Source organism: Lingula anatina, chromosome 5 (genome assembly GCF_051362555.1).
Source record: "Lingula anatina isolate TDL-2025a chromosome 5, LinAna3.0, whole genome shotgun sequence".
Classification (NCBI taxonomy): Eukaryota; Metazoa; Brachiopoda; class Lingulata; order Lingulida; family Lingulidae; genus Lingula; species Lingula anatina.
Window position 1 is genome coordinate 8,613,097 of NC_141771.1, and position 21,882 is coordinate 8,634,978.

Here is a 21,882-nt window from a genome sequence, read left to right on the forward strand (position 1 = left end):
GATGACGGCATTTTATTTCACGTACAGTGTTGTTGGAAACCGCTTTGTGATAAAGATCTTCGTTGGATATCTTTTGAGGCCAAAAGATGCACTATATCTTTCACAGGCAGTGGCGGATTTAGAGGGGCGGTAAGGGGGACCAGACCCCCCCCCCCCTTCGATTTCTGGTCCCCTCTTGACATTAGAATTTTGACTAACTGAATCATAGTTCTAATCCGTACCAAATGGCACCGTTCGCCCTCTCAACTACCAAAATTTTAGGGGGCCTTCAGCGGGCCCCGAACCCCACGCCAGTTTGGGGGGTCAGCTTCCGCGGACTCCCCCCTCAAATAATCCTGGATCCGCCCCTGCACAGGCACTCGTTGTGGAAAACACTGACCTTATCTATGTCCGCCAACACTGAACATTAACAACACTTAAGACGTGGACAATATAAGGGAAACACTTTAAAGAAATGCGTATGCTTTTAAAAATAAAGCAAACGATGATAAAAAAGAGGCATTACACGAGCGTTCAGAAGTTAAGCAGAAGTAAATACTGAAATTACCTTAAAAAAAGCAAAAGAGTTAAAGTTAGGTTATCACCAAAATGATCCCCATGGTACTTAAGTCATTTGTTAAAGTTGAATTTGTGAGGGTCTGCGGTTGAAATACCCATTGGTAGTAATTTTTGAAGGAGTAGGAAAATTTTCCACGGCTCCAGCAATGATTTAGATGTCAACTCATCTCCTTTTTTCGTACATCTTGTTGAAACACACTTTTTTTCTTTTTGATTTAGCCAATATTTAGATCATTCATGAAAAACAAACAGCAGTTATGTCTGTAACCTGCATTATATGTTACTTATATATATTCTTCCAGGAAGGCCTTTGTTCGAAACAAACACTGAACTTTTTGTCCTGGAGATGTAACGGCTGCTATAATGTAATGATATAGTGGTAGTCGAGTGTGGCGCTTCTATGTAATTGAATGGAGGTTTGATGTTTGCAACACGGCCTCATTTGTGTCGTTATCTTTCAATGACATAACAACTGTGTCAAATAGTACGCCATATGCCGGTGCTACCCGACTGCACGTGGAAATTCTTACATGCAAACGTGACAAGACTGCTGAAATTGATTTTATCTAGGAATCACCCAAGATTTTAATAAAAAATAATTGTATTTATTTTTGCAACTAATGACATATCGTATCTATTAAATATTTCATGGGTGTAGACAAACACTCAGCCATGTTACAAATCCTTCTTGACCTGCCAGCAGCTTTTGATACGGTAAACCATCAATTATTTCTAGCTTTCCTAGAGGAGAACATGGCACCTTGTACCCGGGTAGTCAATCATTCGCAATTGAAGCATTTTTGTATTGGTTCAGCACCGGTTTGATAACATTCTGCCTTTATCATGAAATGTTGCAACTTTGACAGGGAACATCGAGCATTAAAAAGTTGGTAAAAAATTAATCGGTGACATACTTTTAAGCGCCCCTGAGACATACACCACATATGGCAAACCCTATATACATTTAGGACTACGCCACTAACAGCCATGTGATACATTTTTTTTCATAAAAAAAAAAATACATGGACTCTTTTATTCGTAAAAGACCCTTCCGGCTAGAATAGATGAACAAGGCAGCAAAGCTGTCAAATGTACAGACAAAAAGCAGGAAATAACAAAAAAGGCTACTGTCAATTCTGATGCTAAAGTACATTATGTTAAACTGCAAATTCAACATCAAATTTTAATTATGCTCAACAGGTAAAATACATCTGTGTCTGTACATAAAAACGGCATTTCTTAAAAATAATGGCCCGATTATGCTGATTTTTGAACTCAACCTGCGATTTAGCAGGAATGACCACTCCTGTGAGTTTAATGACAATTGGCCTATCTGTTTTTCTTATATTGTGTTTACAGTGTTGCATATATATGCTGAAAAGTGAAAAAAAAAAGCATAACTACTAAAATAGTGGCCCGATCATGCCGATTTTTGAACTTGACCTGCGTTTTAGTAAGATCAATTACTCTGCATTTTAGTCCTGTATTTCTTTTTTGAAAGTTTGACAATCATAAGTAACATGGTTTTCCCATAATGGTCATCTTGGCAGCAGCACCCAAAATTGTTTTCTTCTATTCTGATGCAATATTACATAATGGTTAACAGCAAAATGACCGTTAATTTTTAATAATAAAATACATGTATCATGGATTTTCAGAAAATGTGACTAGCATGGGTCTTCAAGCCCGTGGAACATGCCGATTTTCGAACTTGACCTGTGTTATAGTAAGATCAATTACTCCTGTGATTTTCATGACAACAGGCCTATCGGTTTTCCTTAAAATGTGTTTACAGTGTTGCATATATGCTGAAAAGTGAAAAAACAGCATAACTTCTACAATAATGGCTCGATCATGCTGATTTTTTAACTTGACCTGCGTTTTATGAATATTCATCAGCTCTGTAAATATACAGCCAAAAAGTAAAACTGCCTTCCACTTATCATGTTTACAATGAAAGTGCACGGTGTCGGCACCGGCGACGACGGCGACGACAGACGCAGGTGATGGCAATATGTATAGACACATCTGTACATATTTACTGTACTGTTTGAGAACAGTAAGTGACATGGTTTTTCTTACATGGTCATCATGGGAGCAGTGCTCAAAATAGGTTTTTTTTTCAAATTTTGATGCAATATTACATAATGTTTAACAGCATAATGACCATCAATTTTTAATAATAAAATATTAGTATCATGGATATTCAGAAAATGTGACTAGCAAAGGTCTTCAGGCCCATGGAACTTCCAAGTCACAACTTGAAAATGCCAGAATGTAAACAAGACAGCACTGTTCTGAAATGTTTTTTTTTCCATTTTTAACACTTTTTTTAACATAAAACAAAATTAACAGGTTACTGCCATTTTTATACGATCAACTAAGAAAATTGATGAGATGGGAAAAATATCAATACAACAGTGTTAAATGTCCAATTTCCTCCATTCTGAGATTCTGAACATAGTGAATGATTGAATCTGACAAACTGCAATGATATGAGTTTATTTCCATTTTTGAAACTTTATTACACAATACACGATAACAAGTTTACCATCATTTTTACACAATCAACTAACAATGTTGTAAAGATGCAGGAAATGTCAAACAAACGCTTTTACGTATCTTATTAGTTCATTAATGAGACTGTTAACATGCCTAAGAGTTGAGTCTGAGGAAATTTGAAAAAACAGCATAACTTCTAAAATAATGGCCCGATTATGCTGATTTTCGAACTCAACCTGCGTTTTAGTAAGATTGACCACTCCTGTGAGTTAAATGACAATTGGCCTATCTGTTTTTCTTATATTGTGTTTACAGTGTTGCATATATGCTGAAAAATGAAAAAACAGCATAACTACTAAAATAGTGGCCCGATCATGCCGATTTTCGAACTTGACCTGCATTTTAGTAAGATTGATTACTCCTGTGAGTTTCATGACAACAGGCCTAACGGTTTTCCTTTAAATGTGTTTACAGGGTTGCATATATGCTGAAAAGTGAAAAAACAGCATAACTTCTACAATAATGGCCCGATCATGCTGGTTTTCGAACTTGACCTGCGTTTTATGAATATTCATCAGCTCTGTAAATATTAAGCCAAAAAGTAAAACTGCCCTCCACTTATCGTGTATCTGTGTCTGTACATAAAAAGCGTTCGGGATATGCTTCAGAGGGCCAATTTCTTGAAGTATGAATTATTCTTTTGCATAATTACAATTTCATGTTGTATTTAAAGCGCTCTACGTAGCTATACAGCTCAGCATGAAAATGTATCAAAGGCTTGGGAGAATTTTAAAATATCTTTATTTTCAGCAAAATTGCTCAGTAGCTTGGTAGATGATATTTATTTTGAACAAGCTGTAACTATATGTAAATAGGTCCTGGCTGCTAAATCAGCAAAAACTAAGGTCAGTCTTATGAAGACCTACGGCTAGGATGACCGCAAGCTAACGGAAGGTAGAGATTTTAACATCTACGACCTTTATCCTCAGTTTCAGCACATTCCCACCTCTGTCCTCTCTAAAGCACCATCTTGAATGAAATAAAATATTAGGCCATGAAAACGTCTAGCTTCACAAGCAGTTGCATAACTGAATAAATTATTCAAAATCTGAATAGCACTAACTGACCATTAGACATATACTGTACTTTAGCACCTTTGTATTTCACTCTCACAATAAAGCGAAGATACAAGCTATGTGTCACTTGTACACTGACATTCATTGCACACCTAACACAAATATTTATGCCAAACCTAATGGCAATTTTACGTCCGTTGTACCTCTTTCAAAAAGCAAATGCACACTTTTTTGACATACAAATAGGTGTACCACGATTGAATAAACAGTTGATATTCCTTCACAAATAAGTTAAATGTTGCTGCAAATGGCGTTTCATTTCCAATATGCACATAATAACATTATCTTCCATCCCCCTGGCTGACTAAACTAAGCGTCTTCTCTTTGATGGTCAAAATAACACCTATCTTTTCATCCGGTTTTCTGAATAAAAAAAAAAAGACCAATACTTCACTATCTTACCATCAGTATAACTTACAGCAATTAGCTAAATACTAGTATAAGCACAAAAATAAACTCCATTCTGTTTAAATGGTACTGCTACAATGCAATATAGCCATTAGAATCCGACAGGGTTGTCTTGTTTTTCAACTTCTTATCTCCTACATCTTTTAAAGATATGAACTATTTTCTTTCCACAGTTGTGTAACATACTCCCTCTCAAGTCAAAAAATTGCTGGCTCAAAAAGCACATTTGGCAACTCCATTGTATTATTACATTAAGTTTTTGCAACTTCAGTTTGTTCATTCCCCATTTCTTTTGCTTCTTCTTTCATGGACGTAATTTTTAAATGGACACTCCGACCACTCCAAAAAATCACACATATGTTGAAAACACATGTTGAAAACAATTGATCACATTCCTGAGATTCATGTTGGTTTATTTCCTCTTACTGACAGTCACCCAGACTTCGTCCTCAGGGTGAGTGACCAATCCGTAAATAGGTGTCGCCACTATACCTTCCACCATGTGCACCTACAAGACAAGACATGGCAGTTTTTATCATACAAGGCCAGAGATTTATGTTAAAGTAGTCCAAATTTGAATCTAGACACGGTCATCCACCCATAGCAAAAAGGAGAAAAAACATCAACAACAAAAAAACTCCTTAGGACGACCTCATCAGTCAAATATTCACGGCAATTAAAAAACAATACAAGTGCCTCCTTTGTGTACACTTTAGCAAGGTCGAGTACGTAGCAAATTTGGTGTGACAATTAAAATCTGTCAATCAAAAGTTTGGAAGAAGTTTACAGCAGTAAATCTAATCAGTCAAAATCCTAAGGACTTACTGTGAATTTTTGCAGCAGCACTGCCACGACAGAGCAGATTTCTATGTATGTGTATTTGAATCCTGGGCATCTTCTGCGGCCAGCAAATCCAAACGGTTCAAAACAAAACAATGGGAGATCAGCCTTAGCATCTGCTGAGAAACGATCTGGATCAAATCTGAAACAGAGATAGTAAGTTACTTTGTATTTCTGAGATAATGAATTTCACAGAAAGGCTAGAAACAATTCCAATATTCCCCTTTTATGATCCGTCTGTGAGACTTAAGTTTTAGCCAACATTTTACTATACATGTTCAAGTAAAGATTTCAAAAAGCTTTACATTTATCAACATTGTTGGTCTCTAATTTGGAGAAATACGTGTACATCAGAATGCTCACTTAAATCATAGCCATGTTTCCATTCAGCTAGGACATAACTCAAACTGTCCCATTTCAGTAGTGCCACTAAATATATTGAGCCTCATATTGTCAGCAAATCTAATCCTTTTTACATCACCAGAAGTCTGTAACTGTGAATTGTCACGTGTCCTTATCATGTTCTTCAGAGGTGGGGTAAACATAAGGTAATGATACTGTGTACTATAAAAGGTCAAACAAATTGACTAGAAGCAAGCTATGAAGCCGTGCTCAGGAGTGACCAGAAACAGTCAAAATTTGATGCCATACCAGTAAATAAAGGGCTCCATCTCATCAGTCTGGACCAGAAACTTTTAGACAACACGCCCTTTGGTACATCAGGGCCTTAGAATATATGGTCCCAAGATTAAAAAAAAAATAACAATCAGTTATTGAGCAAATTACATGATTCTACTGGGCATTCTGCAAAAAGTGTTCAAACCACTGACTGTTCAAACTCTCCACTGCTTTGGTCACTGTGGGTCACTTACTTGTTAGGTACTGGCCACAAATTCTCATCTTGTAACACAACTCCAAGAGCCTGGATCACTGGGGTCTGTAAGGAGACAAATATTAACACTCAGCACATTTTCACATGAAAAGCACCTAGGTACAATAGATCTACCCGCTAGACTATTAACAAACAGCGAGACGAAGAATACTGACTTTTTTTTAACCACATATAAAATGCTTGTTATTTAGGTTTACACACACATACACACACACACATAAAGATACATATAACATTGTTCCTTGTAATTAGTATTTTTTTCAGAAAACATGATCTAGCAATCTAATGGATAATCTTTATTATATACAGAACTCACATTTTTTACAATTTTATGACCTGCCAGTTCTGTATCAAAGTCCTGTTGCCTAGCAACCCATGTAATAAGACCAGCACACCTTAAACTTTCATCTATAACTTGGTGGAGATATCTGAAAGACAATGATATCATATTATTACCGTGATCAATGAGTGGCAGTATGGAATTATCCATTACAGATAATTATCCATTATCTGTCCCTCCATTTTCCCCTATCTCTATAAAACACCCTCGTTCATTTAAGCAACATCCCCTACCCCCCCCCCCCCCCCCCAACACTCCATTTCACAATGATGTAACAAACCCTCCCAGCCTCCCCACACAATTTTTTTACCACTTGTTCAGCAGAACTGGCTTTGTTTCTTACTTCAATCTGTGTATGCTGAGTGCTTAGCAAGGAGACAACAGGTACCATATTTATGATAGTCTTAGGCATGACCCGGCCAGGGATTGAACCCATGATCTACTGCACAAGAGGCAAGCCATCTGAGTCATTTGGTACACACACTTACTCCATTTCTCACTGATGAAACAACCTCCCCTCCCACCCCACCCCCCAAACACACACACACTTACTCCATTTTGCTGATGTTGGAAGGGTTGATCTTCCCCGTCTCCCCTAGAATACTTTTAATCTCATCATAGACCTTCTGTTGGACATCTTGGTGGGTAGCCAGGAAGTAGATCAGCCAGGACAACACTGCAAGGAAGCCAGGTTTTTAATTGTTCTGATTGTATTCCTAGTCTAAGACCCCATTCCCATACACACCACCATCAGTCTTCACTGATCAACCTGACTCACTAAATGCAATCACTTTAACTGAATGACATGCCTTCTCTTGTTCCAAACATATTTGTATAATCACCAGCTTTTCTGTATTCTAACTAACACCATGAGAGGCGTGTCATTCAGTTGAGCTGATTGCAGACAGCGAGAGTACCTGCAGAGTTGGGACAATCCACTTAGACCGCTGGTGTCTTTTGGGGACTTATGCTATGCCATGATTAAAATGATGCTGACCTCAGCTGCTCAATGGTGACATGGTCAAAAACAAAGATCTACAAGTAGCCAAATTCCCCATAGCATTTATTGATGGTTTTAATTTTACAGATTATCATATAATTTCATGAAATACTTAACATATTGTAATGAAAAAAATCTAAAAAAAAATTTAAAAAAAGGTCAGAATAATTCTGCAATACACTCACAGTTTCCAGTAGTCTGAAAGCCTATCCCCAGATATGTGATGGAGTCACTGAGAGCCTGTGAGTCAGAATGCATGGCAGCTGTGCTCAGGAAACTGGCTGGACCATGGACAGTCTTATCTTTGGACTCACTGACCACCTGCTGGAAGGCTGTATGCAGGGCTGTCTTGGCTGAAACAGGAGATGAAATGTGTTAGGTGTAGCAACTGGATGTGTAGTGTGTTAGGTGTGACAACTGGATGAGTAGCGTGTTATGACAACTGGATGTGTAGTGTGTTAGGTGTGACAACTGGATGAGTAGCGTGTTATGACAACTGGATGTGCAGTGTGTTAGGTGTGACAACTGGATGAGTAGCGTGTTATGACAACTGGATGTGTAGTGTGTTAGGTGTGACAACTGGGTGTGTAGTGTGCTAGGTGTGACAACTGGATGTGTAGTGTGTTAAGTGTGACAACTTAATGTGCAGTGTGTTAGGTGTGACAACTGGACGTGTAGTGTGTTAGGTGTGACAACTGGATGAGTAGCGTGTTATGACAACTGGATGTGCAGTGTGTTAGGTGTGACAACTGGATGAGTAGCGTGTTATGACAACTGGATGTGTAGTGTGTTAGGTGTGACAACTGGGTGTGTAGTGTGCTAGGTGTGACAACTGGATGTGTAGTGTGTTAAGTGTGACAACTTAATGTGCAGTGTGTTAGGTGGGACAACTGGACGTGTAGTTGACAACTAGACATGTAGTGTGTTAGGTGTGACAACTGGATGTGTAGTGTGTTAAGTGTGACAACTGGATGTGTAGTGTGTTAAGTGTGACAACTGGATGTGTATTGTTATATGTGACAACTGGATGTGTAGTGTGTTAAGTGTGACAACTGGATGTGTAGTGTGTTAAGTGTGACAACTTAATGTGTAGTGTGTTAGGTGTGACAACTGGACGTGTAGTGTGGCAGTATGTTGTGTGTATGATTCCCTCAGTAATATGGGCATTCTAAATTTTCAACACAAATTTGTAAATGCATTTATCAAGCACACGTACCTGTTATATGTACTTCATATACAATAGTACTCACCATCTGTGAATCGTTTCTCCTTTTGACTTCCCTTCTCTGGAACTTCACCAGTTAAAACCTCTTGTTCCATCTCATGCCAACACTAGAATATAATTATACAACTTTCAAGTACACAAATTTTCATCAGTGAGTCATGCATTTATTAAATACCTTATCAAACACATATACCGTATCAAACATAGTTTGCCTTAATATCTGCTGCATCGAAAGATGTCCAATTACGTCAAAATCACATGCGCCTAACATGACACAGCCTTCAGGCACAGACATAAGAAAGCCTTAAGGACCAGGATTTATTAGAATCGACTCGATTTTTCTGAAAATCAGTACATCAGATGTTTTGCAATAAAAATTCTTAAATCAAAAATCAAATACTGGCACCTAACTGACATAATAGTTTTGAAGCTTGTAAATCCAAATGTCCAGCAATCCCACCAAATATTTTGCCATTTTTATGCTATAACTAAATCACACACCAATTTTCACTGTGACATCATAATAATTTGCCACTTACCACATCTAAATTCTTTCTTAGGGACACAACATCTTTGTCATCTTTGAAACTTCCCGGGAACAATGTCCTCAGTATCCCTTTAAATGACAGGGCCAGCATGTGCTGTGTGAGTGGAATGTGTTGGTCATCTACCATTGTGCCCCATTTGGCAGCTAATTCTTCAGCAAGCTGGAATTGCATGTACATGAAATAATTAGGTCAGTGAATCTAAAGCCAGACGACCTCCTGGTCAGAACATCCGCCTCTACCTCATTTCATGTGCAAGATGGAACTGAATACACAAGGTGACTCTTTTGCTGCTCAATATGATTATTCATGATCACCACCACAAACAGTGTCATGACAATATATACAACTGACCTTTGAAAATATAGGACTCATCTTCAGGAGCTGCTCGTTCCTCATGCTGCCATCGTACATCTCTCGCCTTTTCCTCCCTGCCCCGCCATTGGTAAAGAGAATGCTGGGAGCACCAAACAAAGGTTTATAAACTTCATATAATTCAGCTGAAATGAGACAGTTACAAGAAACATTACATTAAATCTTTAATAATTGTATTACTTGGCTTTACAATTTTAAGAAGTATTGAGATTTTTAATGGAATGCACCATACAAAAATAAATTATTATTACTATTACATTAACAGTGGTCAGAATTGCATTCCCAGCCTATTCAGAATAGAAGATCCACAGATCAAATATGGTGGACCCTATATGAAAGAAAAGACAAGTAAACCACCGATGGTCCCCCCATCTCCACACATGCCATCCTTGCAGGGTCTAGCAATTAAACCTTGCAGCCGTGATTTAATCCATTTAATGGCGCATATGGAGGCAGGGAGACCATCAGGGGATTAGAAAGCTCTTCTTTCATGTAGGGTCCGCCATATTTGTTCCATATATCAGGGGATCCTCAAATCTTCTATTCTGAAGGGGCTCTCAGGGTGACACACCTGGTCAAGTCAACATGAAGAGTGACATACCTGGTCTATCAAAAACATTGGACTGTTGACTAAACAACCCTGGCGACGCAGTGCTGACCACCATTTTCTGACCCATCCAGAATGAGGCTATAGGTCCGTGTGTCTCATGGAGTTCAACCAGAAACTCATGGAGACTTCCAGCCTTGGCAATGTCAGCTAGGTTCCCATCACTGCAAGTAGAGAAGAAATCAGTGAAAGATACAAAGAAGAATGACCATCTATGTAACCTTATAAGTGCTTTCTGAGCAGCAGCATGTAGACTATTTTGAAAAAAAAATTAGTGATTCATTTAAACAATGCCTATAATCACTTTCAAACAGATTCTAATAGATACTTTTAATATAATATAGACTTAATAATTTAGTAACATTACCTTGCAATGACAATATCTATCAACCATTTTCAGTGACATTATTTTATCACTACAAGCTACTTTACAGTGGTATTTCATGATTCATCAACTGAAATACCACAATATATCACCATAAATGAACCAGACAAGACAAATATGTCTGTTGTCCATTACCATCATAATTATTACCATTCACACAATTGTGATAAGTAAAAAGTATGTTAAGTTGCATCAATGAACCTACTTTGGATCAGAAGGATCTAATCCAGGAATACTGGTCACTTTTCTTGATCCCTAAAAGTAAGCAAAATATCAAATCTATCCGTTTTTCATGCAATCACATAAGCATGCAATATATTTTTTTCTAAAAACATGTTCTATTTCTGCGTGGACAAATTGTATGCACGGGTGCAATATGAACATTTTCCTGTTTGCTCCTGTATGCAGAAAATGCACTTAAATAAATGAAATCGATCAGCAGAAAAAAAGAAGTACTTGTACATGTACTTATACCACTACTGTACATGTACTAGTACATGCACGGCACAGTATGAGTCACAGATGGTGCTTTAACATGATGTTGTATTTCAGCCAAAATCAAAAGCAGACATTGTCATAAACCAGTGCAATACTTACAGGATATAAGTAAATAACTGCTCCCAACAGAGCAAGGAAAAAGGTGATTGCAAAAATGACAAAATCCAACATTTTCACGATCCCTAGATACTTCAACGTGGAACCACCAGAGCTCTGCAACACTTCCGGATTGAGTATTTATATCCGCCAAGGTTATCCTAAGGTCAACAAAATAGTCCCCAAAACCATGTGACGGGCAATTATTTTATTTCCATATTCAAAGATACAAATATAATAAAATAAGCAACCATACGTTTAATTTATCCACGAAAGGAATATATAATAGGAATGACAAAGATTAAAGTAAGAGAACACAAATGTAATGCGTATGGATATGTATCCATCACTTCCGTAAACATTACCCCGCCATGTGTAAAATTGAAAGGTCTTGGAAGCCGTAAGGATTCATTGTTCTTCTTTTATGTGGAGACACCGTTGCTCTGTAGGTTGAGTGCCTTTATATGGTTTTTGGAATAAAATATTTGATTAGAATATGTGGTATTAACAGAGAAAAATAGAAATGATTAATATTAGTGGGTTTTAATTTATCAGTCTGATTGAAACTGTACAGATCTGCTATTTTTATCACCGTTTTCACAAGTTAACAGGGCTTAAATGATTAAACAGAAATTCACAATGAACATTTTAGTTACAAAGTCAGTAGACTCTGCATCTTTCTTATTAACACCTACAAACTACAAAATAAAATTATTAATCTAAATTCAATTTTAGATGTGATTTTCTTGGATCTTGTACTAAAATAAGAAAGCTCAGCAGCCCCCACTGTGTTAGAGGACGTCCATTACTGCATAATGTGTTCTCTGCTGCTGTTCCAACCACCTCCCCCTGATGGCTATGTCACAGTTTGTGAGGCCAACAGTGAGTTAATTGCTTGTCGGGCAGATGACACGATGGCTCAACAAAGGTATATGCAGGTAAGTGCCACTTCACAGGTAAAATGGAAGCTTCCAGCTTCTGTTAGATTGAATTACCTTAATCGTAACGGTGACAAGGGCTTCTTGTTTTACGAAGCATCTGTCAATTAAAGAACTCTTGTCTGGTAAATTCACTTTTTTTTTTTTTTTTTTTTTTTTTTTTTTTTTTTTTTTTTTTTTTGCACTGGCATATCCAGTCAACAAAGCTTTAACTTCACAGATAATCTTTTAAATTGATGACTTGGTTACCATGACAATGAGTGGAAAAAATATATCCTGACAAGCGAAGGATGTTTTTCAAAGCATTTTGTACTCAGACACAATCTTAATCAGAGAACTATTTCAGGGTCTAACTTACCCTGAGGTCAGTCTGACAGGAGAGGCACTGAGGACATCTTTGTCCCAGGAACATGCTAAGTCTGCCTTCATAGAACATAGAACATCACTGAGGAAGAGGCTGCTGTATGCATGGTAGGTTATAATTGATGATATGGGTAATAATAATAATTATAATAATAATAATTTATTCAGCTAATATACACTCAGCCATAAAAGTAAGGAAACATTAATATCTTGAATAATTATGTATAAAATAACCAATTTAGCTAAGGTTAATATAAATTTATTGCATACAGTAGTATCTCAATTATTGAAAAACAATTTCGTTTCTGAACTTTTTTTTTGGCCAAATGTTTTAAAGATATACATCAGAAACTGTTTTCTGTTGAGCTCTTGATGCTGTTGGTTAAGGTGATGTCTTTATGGTAAGTTTTTTAAAAGTTAATTGAGAAATGGGTGCTGTGAAGCGTATTAAAAAAAAACTATTGTGACAATCACTTATTTTTTAATGGTTTAGGATTTTCTTATGACATACTTATTATTTTAGGCATGAACACGGTTTATCAGGTGTTGTGGCTGAGCTTGGAAGCAGTCGCCTGGAAGGTAATTTTGACCATTTGTAATAATCAGTATTGTGGGACTGACCTGAGGTTTTATTAATTTTACGTGATATGGATACATTTTTATGTACAGACACAGATGTGTCTGTACATATAGCCATCACCTGCGTCTGTCGTCGCCGTTGCCGTTGCCGTTGCCGTTGGCGTGCACTTTTACTGTAAACACGATAAGTGGAAAACGGTTTTAAGTTTTGACTTGAAACTTACAGAACTGATTAATATTCATAATATTCAGGTCAAGTTCGAAAATCAGCATGATCAGGCCATTTTTAGGGAAGTTATGCTGTTTTTTCACTTTTTTCAGCATATATGCAACACCGTAAACACGATAAGTGGAAAACCGTTTTACCTTTTGGTTTGAAACTTACAGAATTGATGAATTTGTATAATACGCAGGTCAAGTTTGAAAATCAGCATGATCGGGTCATTTTTAGGGAAGTTTTGCTTTTTTTTCACTTTTTTCAGCATATATGCAACACCGTAAACACGATAAGTGGAAAACCGTTTTACCTTTTGGTTTGAAACTTACAGAACTGATGAATTTGTATAATACGCAGGTCAAGTTCGAAAATCAGCATGATCAGGCCATTTTTAGGGAAGTTTTGCTTTTTTTTTCACTTTTTTCAGCATATATGCAACACCGTAAACACGATAAGTGGAAAACCGTTTTACCTTTTGGTTTGAAACTTACAGAACTGATGAATTTGTATAATACGCAGGTCAAGTTTGAAAATCAGCATGATCGGGTCATTTTTAGGGAAGTTTTGCTTTTTTTTCACTTTTTTCAGCATATATGCAACACCGTAAACACGATAAGTGGAAAACCGTTTTACCTTTTGGTTTGAAACTTACAGAACTGATGAATTTGTATAATACGCAGGTCAAGTTCGAAAATCAGCATGATCAGGCCATTTTTAGGGAAGTTTTGCTTTTTTTTCACTTTTTTCAGCATATATGCAACACCTTAAACACGATAAGTGGAAAACCGTTTTACCTTTTGGTTTGAAACTTACAGAACTGATGAATATTTATAATACACAGGTCTAGTTTGTAAATCAGCATGATTGGGTCATTTTTAGGGAAGTTATGATTTTTTTTCACATTTTCTCTGATTCAATTCTTAGGCATGTTAAATAGTCTCATTATTGAACTAATAAGATTTGTAAAAGTGTTTTTTTGACATTTCCTGCATCTTTACAACATTGTTAGTTGACTATATAAAAATGATGGTAAACTTGTTATCGTGTATTGTGTAATGAAGTGTCAAAAATGGAAATAAACCCATATCATTGCAGTTTGTCAGATTCAATCATCCACTATGTTCAGAATCTCAGAATGGAGGAAATCGGACATTTAATACTGTTCTATTGATATTTTTCCCATCTCATCAATTTTCTTAGTTGGTCATATAAAAATGGCAGTAAACTGTTAATTTTGTGTTATGTTAAAAAAGTGTTAAAAATGGAAATAAACCCATTTCAGAAAAGTGCTGTCTTGTTTACATTTTGGCATTTTCAAGATGTGACTTTGAAGTTCCATGGGCCTGAAGACCTTTGCTAGTCACATTTTCTGAATATCCATGATACTAATATTTTATTATAAAAAATTGATGGTCATTATGCTGTTAAACATTATGTAATATTGCATCAAAATTTGAAGAAACCCCTATTTTGGGCACTGCTCCCATAATGACCATTTAAGGAAAATCATGTCACTTACTGTTCTCAAACTTACAGGAAAGAAACATGGGACTAAAATACAGCTTCAGTAGGCAATGCAGTCTGTTTGGTAATTTTTCTGGCAGTTAAACAGTTTTTTGTGAAAATTTAATTTTTCACATATTGGCTTGGAGTGCTTTTCTAGTTTTGTTATGTTTTCCTTTTTAATTTTTTCTCAAACACTGGCATTTGTGACTTTTAACTCTCATCTGCCTTAGGCTCTGCACATTTTCTATATTTCCACATAAGCAGTTGTATTGTTTTTTCTGTCTTTAAACATTATGTAATATTATTTTATGCACTGTCATCATTTTTCAAATATTGAGACTTTCATCATGAGAATTTGAACTCTCATGGTCCTGAAACTGTAATCTTACTGAAGGGGTCTGGGTCTTCCGGAAGACGGTCAGGTTATTAAGTTTATATTGACTGGTATCTATTTTTTTCTGTTGGAAGACCAAAAAAAATGGAGGATGGATCAACATAGATACTTTGGAATACTGTCAGAAAATATCTCTGGGTTCGCTCCTGTTATTGACCATGGTACCTGTTGTGCATGATTAAAATTCAGTGTTGACTGACAGTGCTATTATAAGCATTATTTATTATTGCATCAAAATTGACAAAATGACCTATTTTGCATCTTTATTTTCTGTTTTTTGTCTGTACATTTGACAGCTTTGCTGCCTTGTTATAACAAGCATAGCTAGGTACAATACTGTGAAAGTTGCTCATAGGCATTTTACAGGTTGATGTTGAAAGTGGAGTGTTATTAGTAATTTTAAAAGTTTTGATTATTAAAGTTTTGTAGTTAAGATTATAGAAGGGCAATTTAAACATGTTGAAAGTCAACATTTTACTCTTTGCATTGAAATTTACATTCCGTTCCTTACTAAAATAAAATGTTGCTTTTTGTTTATTTATTTTATTTATTTATTTATTTATTAACCCTCTAGGTTCTCCATGGATCAGCTCTGTGGCATGTGGAGTAATGGCAGTTATCAGATGGGCAAACTCCCTCCATGGCTCCCTCTTTCCTCATCTTTCAGTAATGATATATGCATCAAAAATACCAAATTTATTTCTTACACTGACAGATTAGGCTGTTCATTTGGCAAAGTTTTCCAAATATTAATTGCTTACAACAGAACTGTCGTATTTCATGCACATGCCCAATATAAGTTTACCTTGCAAAATTGTTGTTAATCATAATGTCTTTTTCTCCTTATTTCGAAAGAGATTTCTTTTCATTGAGAGCTACTTGAAATAGTTAATTTAATTTAGTGAGCTTATGTTATTGTTTATCTGAGATGAGTCTGATATGGCTGTCTTTCTATATTCTAGCTTTCCAATGAAGACATGATTGCTGAGTTTTCTTCATCCTCAGACTGGTACATTTTTTTTTTTTTTTAATTGTCAGTTTTTTAAACACTTTGGCTAAACAAGCTATCAAATTAATTTAATTTTAATCTAGCAAGAGAAATTGAACTGTAATTTATATGTGGTATATTTAATAAGTCATGTAACAGTTACTGATGATAAAACTGGATTTATAATGGTGCTAAAAGGTTGCCCATGTGTCTGAAATACTAAGAAATACTCTGCTGATCTGAGGTAATGCTGGATAAAATAATATGTTTTTGTTTTCTCTGCCCTCCCCCCACCCACCCATAGGAGGCATGGTCCTATCAGAGCATTTTCATGGCACCCTCACACAGCCAAGTTTGCCCTAGCGCTGAGGGATGATTCTGTCAGAGTTTATACCACAGGGGTAGGCATAGTGCCCACTCTGAAACATAAGCTACAGAAGGGTGTGGCAGACTTGGCGTGGCAGTAAGTATTTTTAATCCTCATTTCTCAGTAAACTCTTCACACACATGCACACACGCACACACACACATATATATAATTTTTTTTTTTTTTTTGCCAAATAAATGAATCTTTTTAGCCAAGTCAGATTTCTTAAACCTAATCAAGGATAAATCTGGTAAAACATTTTGAACTGAGGTTTGAATCAGGTGAGAAACAGCTAAATATGTTACATCTTCCTTAGCTTCAGTAGCATAATGTTAGCATTTTGGAGTTTCACTTGCTAACATAAGCTCTAAATGTCATTTTGGCAAGGACCAGCGGTCACCTTCATGACGTTTGTCATAAATATGAGTTATACAAGTTCTGTAAGGTTTCTTACAGAACTTGTATAACTCATATTTATTCACTCAAGATTACCATTGTTGTCTGTAGTAATTCTGGCTATATTTCCCCCAGGCCTTTGTCAGCCTCAGTTCTAGCAGTGGCATGTCAAACCTGTGTCTTGATATGGCATGTGGATCCACTGTCAATGGCAACAAGGTAAGACAGGTTTTGTGTCAAGTCAAGGTCACTGCCCTTTTTTTAGATTTAAGAATAACTTGATAATCTTTCAAGAACAGTGTGTATTAGTTTCTTACCTGACTTTTAACATAGTATTAAATTTTCTGATTGATGTCAAAACTTTGATATATTGAAATTGTCTTGCTATGATATTTGTCAGCTATTTTGAAGGTATATTTGTTATAAAACACAGAAATACATATATGTTCTACTTTGGTTTATACTAAATTTGTATCAAAAATATTGGTCCTAAAATGTTGAATAGAAAACCTAGGTTTTCAGTCATTGCAATATGTCTTAGATGACATGATCATTAATTGTAAAAACCGTGTTCAGGCCGTCCACTAGTTCAGTCCAGGTTCTAAGCCATCCAGGACACGGTCCAGTGACTAGTCTCGCCTGGTGTCCACAAGGGGGCGTCTTGGTATCTGCCTCGCCAGTGGACACTGCCATGATGATCTGGGATGTTGCCATGGAGACTGCCATACCACTGCGCCGTGTGGGTGGCGGTGGTGTGTCGATGCTGAGGTGGTCAGCTGATGGGTCAAAGTTGTTCTCTGGTACACCTTCTACTGTGTTCAGGTGAGGAGGCAGTGGACTCTGTGAGGAATACTGAAAATTAATATAATTGTGATGGTATTTGTTTGAGTGGTCATCTAATGGGTCAAAGTTGTTCTCTGGGCCACCATTTACTGTGTTCAGGTTAGTAAGCTGTGGACATGTGGAGGAGTATGATGATATTTATTTGAGTGGTCAGTTGATAAATCGAAGTTTTTCTCTGGGACACCATCAACTGTGTTCAGGTCAGTAAGCAGTTGACTAGGTAGAAGAATATTTAGAGTTAATAAAAATCTTATAATTATATAATGATGTAAGTATGATATTGTATAAATGAGTGAATGAATGAATGTATGGTGTGATGATTATTGTCTTGTGTTTGTGGAAATGCCCATTAAACATGGTAACAATGATTGATCCTTACATAGAAAGGATTTAATGTTGAAAGACCAAAAGTGGCATTAAAGATAAATCTTATTTAAACTTTATGTAGTTTGAATTGAAATCGCGCCAGAAGGTAGGTGAAAGTAATTAAGGTCATTTGCTTAAATAATTGTGTTTATTTATAACATAAACACATGATTGCAGGTGAATTGCTAGGATTTGTTTAATATTTTGTAAATATACCTAATTCCTTGGTTAGCACACTTTTTAGCATGTAGTAACAATATGAATGCTCAACATATACTGTTCAAGAGTTTTGTCAATATCTTTCATATTTGCTAGGGTTTGGGAAACACAGACATGGAGCTGTGAGAAGTGGACCAAGCTGACAGGCAGGTGTCAGGTGAGAGAAGGTGTTCTAAGTACTGAAGTTTGCAATTTCTCAACTAGCACACTGGGAGCAATGCTGTCAGATTGCATTCATCACACTTAACACAATAACTTGTCTATTGTGTAGTTGTTAAAGTTGCACAGCTCATTACACTGTTATGCCACAGATATCATGCATTACAATACCCGTCAGCCTCAAATACAAAACTAAATAATTATTGGGCTTGAATTTGTCTGTTTGTATCATGCCTGAAGTTATATAATTTTCAAATTAAATGTAACACAGGGGCACTCCTCCGCCATATTCATACATAGTAGAATGATAATGGAACACAATCAGAATAATAATGTCATGTCTAACACAACATTGATTGCCTGCATTCTCCAGGCTGCTTGTTGGAGTCCTGATGGCACTGTACTGCTGTTTGCCACCAAGGAGGAGCCTGTGATATATCTCTTGAAATTCACCTCAACCTTGGATGGAACAGATCATTCAATTGGTGGGTCCAAGGTGGCTGTGAGCTCAGTTGACCTATCAGTGGTGGAGTTAGAAAATGAGGATGGACCTCAAAGGTACATGTTTTACCTCTTTGAAATTTTTTTTTCATCAATTTCTGAAAGTGTGATGACAAAAAAGTGAAATCTGTATAATAATATTTTCTTTCACTATATATATATATATATATATATATATATATATATATATATATATATATATATATATATATATATATATATATATAGGTCATTGTTTTTGGGACAAAGAGAAAGTGTGGAAGTTCCAAGTCATATATTTTCATAATGTTCTAGATTTGTTGCCTTCTAGATTTGGGGGCTGTGTGCAGACAATGGCATGGGATCCTAGTGGAGAGAGATTAGCAGTGCAATTTAAAGGTAGCGTCAAGAGTGTGTGTGTGTGTGTGTGTGTGTGTGTGCGTGTGTGTGTAATTGGGTATGCATACCAAGCAATGCTTATTTGTGTGTATGTGTTTAATGTTTGTCCAAATGCAAGTATGCACTTTAGGGGTGTTTTTGGTTGGGGGGTTGAAAATGATTTTACATGTGGAGCAGTTGTTACTTGCCAATGGCTAACTCTTGTGTGAATATATTTATATTGAAATATTTCTTTTATTTAGACTAGTTAAGTATTTAGGTTATATTTATAATTTACTGTTGATTCTAATATTAACCATGACACAAGATACTGATGTGTAGTGCACATGGCAGATGTCTTTTAGACTGTCTGTTGTTTTATGAAAGGTTCAAGAAATGTATTTGTGTAGAGTAGGCACTTGTTTGTCATTCATTAATAAATATTCTATTATGTTTGTTCTAGGTGAAAACTCAGATCTCATTGCTCTCTTTAGAACTCGTGTGTCACCTGTCTTTGAAATAATGCCATGGTAAGTTATTATTATTATTTTTTATTTAAAGACATAAAGCATGTTCTTATATATAGTATACAGGACGTAAATGTGCTTGTAGAATGCCATTGTATGAAATAACAATCAGATCGGTTCCAGGCCTATGCCTCGTGGACTGGGACTGAGACCTGTACCTGAAATATTTTCTTTCCAGTGGTATAGTGAGAGGGGAAGAGGGTGCAGAGGCTCAGATGATTGCCTTTCAACCCACTTTTGAACGACAGGGGGCACTGCTGTCAGTTGTGAGTAGTGTGTTGCTGGTGGACTGTCGTTACAGTTGTAGTTGTCGTCTGCTGTTTGTAATCTCAATCTGAGGACATTTTGTACTTGGAGAAAATTGCATGGTCCAGTTTCACGTTATGACAGGTTCTCACAAAAATATCCTGCTGCCTGGCAGGTTGAAGATACATCCAGTTCTTTCAAGAAATTCTAAATACTCCACAGATATTTTTGTAGGTCTTGTCAGCTTATTATAATTATTATTGTAATTATTCGTTTATATTACAGGTTTGGTCCACAGGACAAGTTTCATTCATCCCTCTTTTCTTCCTGCCATCATCAGCGGTAATTACAGACAGACCGATGGCAGTCAGAACTTCCAATGGACAGATGGAAAATGGCTTTTTGCACACCCATCCAGGCTTGTAAAGATGAAATAGCACGAAGTGAAGGAACAGTGCAGATACTTGAGCAATTATGGTGGTGGTGTAATTGCACGACCCTTGGCTTTAACTTGTATGTCGTATTTGTAATGATTGGTGGAACGATCACATTCTTTCCATTTCACGACCTGCTTTCTCCCAGCTCACTTTGACATAAAATATCTGCCGTTCGTTAATCAAGTCTTTTTTTTTCCTCTAAGATAACATTCAATCTGGAGAGTTCAAGTCTTCTTCAAAGCGCATTGAAAAGTCATAGTTCTTTATATCATTTTAAAATGGTATGATTATTACCCCCTTTCAAGAAAGATTACTCTAGAAAGAATGGTAAGCCATGTGCATGTAATTATTTACATAATAAAAATAGCGTCTGTTTGTGTTTGAACCCCGCTATTTATTTATTATTTAGAGCAGGTTATTAGTACCGGTATCTGGATGCCGTCTGTTATTTCCAGTCTGATTCCTTTATAAATATATATATTTTTACTTTTAATCATGACATCTTTGTGCAAAATTTCTCCGAGCGGTTCTGTAAAAAATACGTCTGGCAACGCACTTAAGAACCAATCGTTTATGTAAAGCAAAGATAGAGTTGTGTAAGTTTTCATAATAATATCATCATCACGCGGACCTTTCTGTTGAGCCGTGTGCAAACAGCGCGTGCCCGAGGGTGCAACTATACTCTTACTCGGTAAGATGAACCAAATTGACAAGAACAAAATTATTTGTGGTGAACCATTTTTTCTTTCATTTTATATATGTACTGTCAACTCCAATCCATCAGGAAAACCAAAGAGCAGGAAATTGCAAGTGTTTTCCAGAGTTAGGTTTGTATTCATCTCTCAAAAACATCCTTTTAACCCAACAAAATATTTGATTGACAAAACAAGACTTTAAAGAAGTTTAAGTTTAACAACAAAGATATTATAGAAATTCACGTTAATTTTTATAAATCAGTCATCAAAAATAAATATTATCCTAAATAAGTTGAACGTGAGAGGATAGATCAGGGTTGCTTGCGATTAAATGTAGAAGATATCACACTAGATGAAACTTCTTTACCAGCAGTCTG

The 21,882-nt window shown here is 36.3% G+C and overlaps 2 protein-coding genes across 3 annotated transcripts; one reads left to right on the forward strand and one right to left on the reverse strand.

Moving 5' to 3' along the window:
• Nucleotides 1-3,843: 3,843 nt before the first annotated feature.
• Nucleotides 3,844-11,567, reverse strand: LOC106165519 (cytochrome P450 20A1). 2 transcript variants are annotated; one of them, XM_087013267.1, is made up of 12 exons: nucleotides 11,411-11,567; nucleotides 11,019-11,068; nucleotides 10,423-10,592; nucleotides 9,801-9,946; nucleotides 9,441-9,608; nucleotides 8,927-9,008; nucleotides 7,862-8,029; nucleotides 7,229-7,352; nucleotides 6,653-6,764; nucleotides 6,317-6,381; nucleotides 5,430-5,586; nucleotides 3,844-5,112 (listed from the first exon to the last, which is right to left on the reverse strand). In XM_087013267.1, the coding sequence occupies exons 1-12, from the start codon at nucleotides 11,480-11,482 to the stop codon at nucleotides 5,017-5,019; spliced, it is 1,410 nt and encodes a 469-aa protein (XP_086869393.1). In that variant the 5' UTR covers nucleotides 11,483-11,567; the 3' UTR covers nucleotides 3,844-5,016. The 2 variants fall into 2 exon arrangements, with proteins under 2 accessions (XP_086869393.1, XP_086869394.1); XM_087013268.1 differs by lacking the exon at nucleotides 11,019-11,068 and having other exon boundaries at nucleotides 11,411-11,548.
• A 177-nt stretch (nucleotides 11,568-11,744) lies between these two features.
• On the forward strand, nucleotides 11,745-21,195 carry LOC106165475 (aladin). The gene is made up of 15 exons (XM_087013266.1): nucleotides 11,745-11,852; nucleotides 12,143-12,345; nucleotides 12,692-12,816; nucleotides 13,232-13,287; nucleotides 15,979-16,070; nucleotides 16,367-16,413; nucleotides 16,697-16,855; nucleotides 17,291-17,374; nucleotides 17,732-17,977; nucleotides 18,680-18,740; nucleotides 19,116-19,300; nucleotides 19,554-19,621; nucleotides 20,064-20,130; nucleotides 20,306-20,393; nucleotides 20,659-21,195. The coding sequence occupies exons 2-15, from the start codon at nucleotides 12,223-12,225 to the stop codon at nucleotides 20,797-20,799; spliced, it is 1,542 nt and encodes a 513-aa protein (XP_086869392.1). The 5' UTR covers nucleotides 11,745-11,852; nucleotides 12,143-12,222; the 3' UTR covers nucleotides 20,800-21,195.
• Nucleotides 21,196-21,882: the final 687 nt, after the last annotated feature.

Bases quoted from the DNA above. Each gene is read 5' to 3' on its own strand.
- LOC106165475 (XM_087013266.1), top strand. From the start codon at position 12,223: ATGTGTTCTCTGCTGCTGTTCCAACCACCTCCCCCTGATGGCTATGTC. The intron at 13,288-15,978 runs GTAATTTTGACC...TTAACCCTCTAG, and splicing joins TGGAAGCAGTCGCCTGGAAG to GTTCTCCATGGATCAGCTCT. The intron at 16,414-16,696 runs GTACATTTTTTT...ACCCACCCATAG, and splicing joins TTTTCTTCATCCTCAGACTG to GAGGCATGGTCCTATCAGAG.
- LOC106165519 (XM_087013267.1), bottom strand. From the start codon at position 11,482: ATGTTGGATTTTGTCATTTTTGCAATCACCTTTTTCCTTGCTCTGTTG. The intron at 9,009-9,440 runs GTAAGTGGCAAA...ATTATATTCTAG, and splicing joins TAAGAAAGAATTTAGATGTG to TGTTGGCATGAGATGGAACA. The intron at 8,030-8,926 runs GTGAGTACTATT...CTCCTGTTTCAG, and splicing joins GGAGAAACGATTCACAGATG to CCAAGACAGCCCTGCATACA.